The 7425-nt window shown below is 37.4% G+C and overlaps 1 protein-coding gene and 1 non-coding gene across 2 annotated transcripts; one reads left to right on the forward strand and one right to left on the reverse strand.

Annotated features, from left to right (window-relative positions):
• Window positions 1–3876: 3876 nt before the first annotated feature.
• On the reverse strand, window positions 3877–5295 carry LOC111893138 (uncharacterized). Its single transcript, XM_023889204.1, has one exon. The coding sequence runs from the start codon at window positions 5293–5295 to the stop codon at window positions 3877–3879; it is 1419 nt and encodes a 472-aa protein (XP_023744972.1).
• A 608-nt stretch (window positions 5296–5903) lies between these two features.
• On the forward strand, window positions 5904–6010 carry LOC111893147 (small nucleolar RNA R71). Its single transcript, XR_002850807.1, has one exon. It is a non-coding gene; the product is annotated as a small nucleolar RNA R71 (small nucleolar RNA).
• Window positions 6011–7425: the final 1415 nt, after the last annotated feature.

Raw genomic sequence — 7425 nt, forward strand, 5'->3', positions numbered from 1 at the left:
TATTCTGAATATTTCTAAAAACTTGAATTTTAATCTAAGCACAAATGTAAACATAACAATGATTTTCCAACATTATATGTGCTTTCTTCATTTTTTTTAACAATTAACAACAAAAATTCTACTTTCAAAAAAATTCATAGATGACACATGCAACTTGTTTGGAACATCTATCTACCAACAATAAACATTTATCCATAAGATTTCACACAAGTCTATGCCAATATTCTCAAAAATTTCAAAAATTTCTAGTATATATGAACATACCAACAAAAATTCGAAATTGCCCCAAAGAAATAGAGTTTTGAAGCACATATCTTGTTGAGACTGTGTTACTAATGAAGAAGAAGCAAAAACTCAAAGAAAAAAAAACCCAAAATAAGTCCAAATTTTGAAACCCTAGTTTTTGTGGGTTTTGAAATCGGTCCCAAATAAGTGATTAAAGTGTGTAAATCTTGCAATGTGATGTTTCTTACTTGATTTCTTGAAGAATGCAACAAAAATCAAGAGTTTTGGTTGAGATTTGAGGAAAAAAAATCAAGAAAAATCGATTTTTAGAAGGTTCTCTCAGCCATGGCAGTGGAATAAGAAGTAGAAGTGAAGAAGGTGTAGTAAACCAATTCTAAAATGCATCAAAAATGGCCAAAAACGGGTCGGCGTCTTACGAGGCATCTTATATGTGTCCTAGTATGTCCCACATAAAAGGGGCATTTTCATAATTTCGCGTGGGATTACGCTGGAGGAAAAAGAAACGGAAGCCCGACAACGTCTTATACGACGTATTAGACTTCTCCTAGGACGACTGAAGCTACTATTTTTTGTTTTTTTGATGTTTTTCACAATTTTGACTGTTTGGGAACAATTTTCAAGTATTTTTCAAGAGCTTTATTTTTTTAATTTTAAGCAAAAATTAAATACCCCCTCCCCAACTTTAAACCTTGGATCGTCCTCAATACAAAAAGAATTAAAACACACAAAACGAAAAATAAAAGTAAAAAAACACCAAACCGCGGGTTGCCTCCCGAAATGCACTAAGTTTTACATCTTCAGTCAGACGGTTTACCTCGAAAAAGTTGTTTCTGAATATTGTGGTACCTCGTGCATTGTTTTCTCAACAAGTGTCGTTTCACCATCTACCATTCAAATATAAGGTTTGAGTCTTTGTCTGTTTACTTTGAATGGTTCACTGCCTTTCGTGTCCTTGATTTCAATGGCTCCATGATCTGCCACATTTGTTACCACAAAAGGTCCACTCCATTTATTCCGAGGCTTTCCGGGGAAGAGTTTGAGACGAAATTTAAATAGCCACACCAATTTTCCTTTAACGAATTGTTTTCGTACAATATGTTGGTCATGAAATGCCTTCGTCTTTTCTTTATAGATCCTTGAGATTTTGTAAGCTTCCCTTCGAATCTCTTCTAATTCAACAAGTTGAAGTTTTATTTCTGTGCCTGCATCACTCAATTCAATATTAGAATTTTTAATAACCCACATGGCACGGTGTTCCAACTCCACCGGGAGATGACATGTCTTTCCATAAACAAGCTGGTATGGGGACACTCCGATGCGCGTCTTATAGGTTGTTCGATATGCCCATAAGGCATCTTCTAATCTTAGGGACCAGTCTTTTCAGTCGAGACGAACAGTGTTTTCCTAGATACGTTAAATTTCCCTATTTTACACCTCTACTTGTCCACTTGTTTTTGAGTGATATGAAGTAACAATCCAATGTGTGACACCATAGTGTTTTAGTAACTTTGCAAAATGCCAATTTTTAAAATGGGAACTCCCGTCACTAATAATCGTTCAAGGGATTCTGTGTCTAGAAAGGATGTTCTTTTTGACAAATTTACAAACAACACTATGGTCATTCATGTGTGTAGCCTCGGCTTCGACCCATTTTGATACATAATCAATGGCTACAAGAATGTATAGATTGCCAAAAGAAGTGGGGAATGGACCCATGAAATCAATGCCTCATACATCAAAAAATTCAACTACTAAAATTGGGTTCATTGGCAGCATGTCCCGTCGTGAGATCCCCCCAACTTGTTGGCAACGAATACAAGCTTTAACGAATGTATGTGCATATTTAAAAATAAAGGGCCAGAAAAACCACTTTGTAGAACCCGGTGCCCCGTCTTTTGGCACTAAAATGGCCTCTACATGCATATGAGTGGCAATGTTGAAGAATATCTTCTTGTTCCGTGTGTGGTACACATCGCCTAATCACTTGAGGCCACTCCAATTTTGAAAAGATTAGGGTCCTCCCATATATAGTATTTTGTTTGAGAGTGGAATAACCTCCTTTTTTGAGCAGTCCAATATGATGGATTTTCCCCTGTCACAAAGTAATTCACTAAGTTAGCAAACCATGGTATAGTTTTGACAGCAAGAATATGCTCATCCGAAAAGTTTTCTTGAATAAGTTCCGGTGAGTTGTCATTATTAATTATTCTAGATAAATGATCTGTCACAACATTTTCGGAACCCTTTTTGTCCCGGATTTCAAGATCAAATTCTTAAAGAAGAAGGATCCATCTAATGAGACGTGGTTTGGCATTCTTCTTTTCCAAAAGGTGGTGAATGGCACTATGGTCGGTGAAAATTACAACTTTAGACCCCCAAATGTAGGATCTAAATTTGTCTAGTGCAAACACGACCACAAGCAATTCTTTTTCCGTAGTAGTGTAATTTAATTTTGCATCCGAAAAAGTTTTTCTCATATAAAAAATTACAACGGGTTTTTTATTCACTCGTTGTCCCAAAACTGCCCCTACTGCGTAATCACTCGCATCACACATAATTTCGAAAGGTAAGTCTAATCGGGTGATTGCAAGATAGGGGCTTCAACAAGTTTATTCTCTAAAGTTGTAAAAACTTCAAGAGATGCTTTATTAAAGGAAAATGGTGCGCCTTTTAAAAGTAAATTACAAAGAGGTTTTGAGATTGCACTAAAATCCTTGATAAATCTTCGATAAAAGCTGGCATGTCCAAGAAAAGAACGGACGCCTTTTACCAAAGTGGGTGGGGAAAGAGTAGAAATAATGTGTACTTTGGCCCAGTCGACTTTAAAACCACGCTCGGAGATAACATGGCCAGGTACAATTCCCTCCTTTTCCATGAAATGACTCTTCTCCCAACTTAAAACCAAATTAGACTCAATACAACGTTTCAAAACTTTTTCTAATTGGTTTAAGCATGTATCAAAAGATGATATAAAAATAGAAAAATCTTCCATGAAAATTTCTAATGTGTCCCCCACCATGTCTGAAAAAATAGCCATCATACGTCATTGGAATGTGGCGGGGGGTTTACACAAGTCAAATGACATCCTTCAGAAAGCAAAGGTGCCATAGGGACATGTGAATGTGGTTTTGGATTGATCCTTGGGGTGGATGGCAATTTGATTATACCCTAGTATCCATCCAAAAAGAAATAAAACTTTTTATCGGACAATTTTTCAATGAACTGATCAATAAAAGGGAGAGGGAAATGATCCTTTGATGTTGCAACATTAAGTTTGTGATAGTCGATGCAAACTCTGCATCCGGTGACTGGTCTTGTTGAGATCTTCTCTCCATCTACCGCATCTACCATTGCATTTCCCGACTTCTTTGGTACTGTTTGTGTCGGACTCACCCAATCACTATCAGATATCGGGTAGATAATACCCACATCAAACCATTTCAACACTTCCTTTTTAACAACTTCTCGCAGATTCGGATTGAGCCTTCGTTGTGCAACTCGGGTTGGCTTTGCTTCGACTTCAGTGATGATTCGATGAATACATGTGACTGGACTAATCCCCTTCAAGTCTGCTATGGTCCATTCAATTGCTCCCTTGTACTTGGAAAGAACCTTCAGTAATGCTTCCTCTTATGGACTTGTCAAATAAGAAGATATGATAATTGGTAAGTTCTCGTTAGATCCTAAAAAAGAGTATTTAAGATTTGAAGGAAGAGTTTTAAGTTCAAGAGTGGGTGGCTCCTCAAAAGATGGCTTAAGTGGGTCCGAAAAACTTGTTGGCAATTTTTCAACTTGATGACTCCATGGTGACCTCTCTTTTTCAATAGCATTTTCAAATGCCTCCTCAACCATCTTGATGTCATCCAAGTCTAAAACTTCGTCCGTATCATTAGAAAGAAAAAGCTCTAACGGATCCAGATGTAATATTTTGGGAGTGAATTGATGCACTAAGTCAGCAACCACATCCACACGATAACATTCATAATCCGATGGTGAGTTAGGAAATGTATTAAACACATTTATTCTAAGTTTCCTATTTCCAAAATAGATATCCATGGCACCCGTGCTACAATTAATTTGTGCATTTATTGTTGCCAAAAGTGGGTGACCCAAAAAAATTGAAGGTTGACTTTCTTTATAGGTGCTCTCGGTGTCAAGCACAAGAAAATCAACTGGGTAATAGAAATCTTCCACCTTAATGATGACATCATATAATATACCCTGGGGAATTTTTGTTGATTTATCAACCAATCGTAAAATAATATCAGTTTGTTCCAAAGTGCCTAAGTCATGGTGATCAAAAAGATTTATCGGGATTATATTAACACTAGCTCCAACATCAAGGAGCACCTTTTTGATATTAATGTTACCTAAGGTAACATAAATTAAAGGTGTTATGGGATCCTTAAGCTTGGGTGGAAGTTTATTTGATATTATGGAACTCGCATGCTTGGTTAAATCAATATTTTTAGGGAGGTGTGCTTGGAGTTTGCGTTTTTGAACACACAAATCCTTCAAAAATTTAGCATATGAAGGAACCTCCTTAATAAGTTTGACTAACAAGATATTTATTTTAACTTGACTAAATAAATCCCACATGTCTTCCATTTTCGGCCCTTGCTTCCCAAAAGGGAAGGATGCTGATTTCTCTAAAGCTGAAGGGTATGGTGCAGTATTAACCTCCACACCATGCTCCCCAACATTAGAGTTATCTTTACCCTTAGCTGCTTTTTGTTTTTCAGATTTGAAACCTTTCTTAAACTCTTCTTTTTCATCAAAGATGACTTCAGTGTCACTGTCATTATCTAAGGTATGAGCACTTACCTTGTTGTCAACCTTTTTCCCACTACGCAAAGTGATTACCTCATTCACTTGATGCTCTTTACCCGGTCTTTGGTTGTGGGACGGGTTGACTGTGGTGGTACTTTGAAACTTGTCATCTACTCTTTTCCTAATTAGCTCCGCAAGTTGAGCAATTTGCTTCTCGATAGTGGCTATGGAATTTGAATTTGTATCAACTTTCTGATATGTTTGGGTTATGAACTCCATGATTTTGTCCAACTTGTTGCCATCGGTTTCCTCCTTCTTTGATGTTCCACCTTGGTTAAAATTGGATTGCTGGAACTATTTTGACTGATTTTAGTTTTGGCAATTCCCTTGACGGCTGTTGCTGTTGAAATTCCCATTGTTGTTGTAGTTCCCACCTTGGTTGTAGTTCTGACTGAATGATCGTGGAATATTGTGGAATTGACCATAGCCGTGCACTTGATTGATTTCCACTTGACTTCTCATGCACTCATCTGCAATGTGTCCTAAATCTCCACAACTTACACATATCTTCTGTCCCTATGAAAAAAACACACATTTCTCTTTGCCTAGACTAGAGAGTAGTAAGTCAAAAATTTTAAGAATTAATACTAGATTTGACTTCATTTTTGTAGTTTTTTTCTAGTCCAACTGATGTAGCAGATGAAACTGGAGTGTCCCATTTCTTAGCTGAGTAATTGGTTTTTGAACCATGACTCAACTGCTCTAAGAATCGCCAAGCGTCTTCACTATCTTGCACCATGATAGTGCCGCCAGATGATGCATTAATCATGGTTTGATTGGCAGTGTTGACACCATCATAAAAGAAACGTACAAGTTGTCAATGGGGAAATTCATGATGGGGACATGAACGCAACAATTCCTTGAGGTATTCAAATGCATCATGAAAATTTTCATTGGGTTTTTGTGAAAAATCTTGTATTGCTTTCCTTATTTTCGTTGTTTTACTAGCAGGGTAAAACTCTTGCAAAAATTTAGTTTTTAAGTGTTCCCATGTAGTAATACTATGGGGCGCAAGAGAAGTGAACCAACACTTAGTTTTTTCTTTTAAAGTGAATGGAAATAAGTGAAGTCTAAAGGAATATTTATTGATTTCATCGCAAAGTATTTGCGTTAGCAATTGCAAGGAACTCATAGAGGTGATTGTATGGATCATCTGTTTATGTCCTCAAAAGACGGGTAATACACTAATTAGTTGTGGCCTTACTTCCACATGGTGCTCATTTCCTTCCGCGGAGAGTATAGGTGAAGCATCATCACACTCTCTCGGCTGAAAATGAGACGCCACAGATTGTCTATTAGGTTGCGGAAAGTAAAGATGAGGGAATTGGTTACCTTCGTTGTAGTATTCTCCATTTGCATTGTTGAATCCACCATTTGGATTCCTTCGCTATTGATTCCCAAAGCCTTGATTTCCGAACCCATCATCCATTGTGAAAATTCAAGTTGTTCCAGTTATTGTTGTAGTTCCCGTTTCCACCCCGATTGCCTTGATTCCGCCTATTACCACCGTTGTGGTTTTGATTCCAACCAATTACATTATCACTTCCATCATCAAATTCCCAGTCATCCTCGTTGTCGCCATTACCACCATTACCAAATTGAGGACCAACATTTCTAGGATTTTGGTTCTGATTTCTAACATTACCACTGTTGTGGTTTCCTAAATTGTCTCCTATATTTTGTGCCCAATTTCCTCCATTTCCACCGTTTTGGCCACGGTTGTTTCTATTCGGTTGTGGTTGTACTGGTTGGATGATTGGTGTACTGGCATTATTGTTGTTCCCATTGTTCCCATTGTTTCCATTGTTATTGTTTAGGAATTGAGGAGCTGATGGTGGAACTAGTGGTGGAGGATTGTTGATTGCACCCTCATGCCCCTCTACCACATCTTCCACGACAACATTATCTACACTCATAGTGTTGGTGTTCCTTCTGGCGAACCAATTTGAGCGAGCTGTTCGTTCGATTTCCTGATTAAATGCAAGTGGTGAAGAGCGTCCGCTATGTCTTGTATGCATGCATCGGTGTGCCTGCACAACACAAATAAAACAAACGTGAACAACAAACAAGAATTAAAAATGAAAATAAAAGACTATGACTACTTAAACACAATAGTTCAAGCACACAATCTCCCTGGCAACGACGCCAAATTTTGATCGAGGTCGTTGTCCCAATCAAAAAATAACCTTAAAACCCACTAGATAGCTAGGGTAAGTAAGGGTCGAATCCACGAGGAGTTCGTTGTTAATCCTTATGTTAAAATAGTCAAATGGAAAAACTAATGCTTGCAATTGTCACAAATTCAAATTAAACTAAAATAAACTAAACAACTAGAAAATTTATGTTGCA

Source organism: Lactuca sativa, chromosome 4 (assembly GCF_002870075.4).
Source record: "Lactuca sativa cultivar Salinas chromosome 4, Lsat_Salinas_v11, whole genome shotgun sequence".
Classification (NCBI taxonomy): domain Eukaryota; kingdom Viridiplantae; phylum Streptophyta; class Magnoliopsida; order Asterales; family Asteraceae; genus Lactuca; species Lactuca sativa.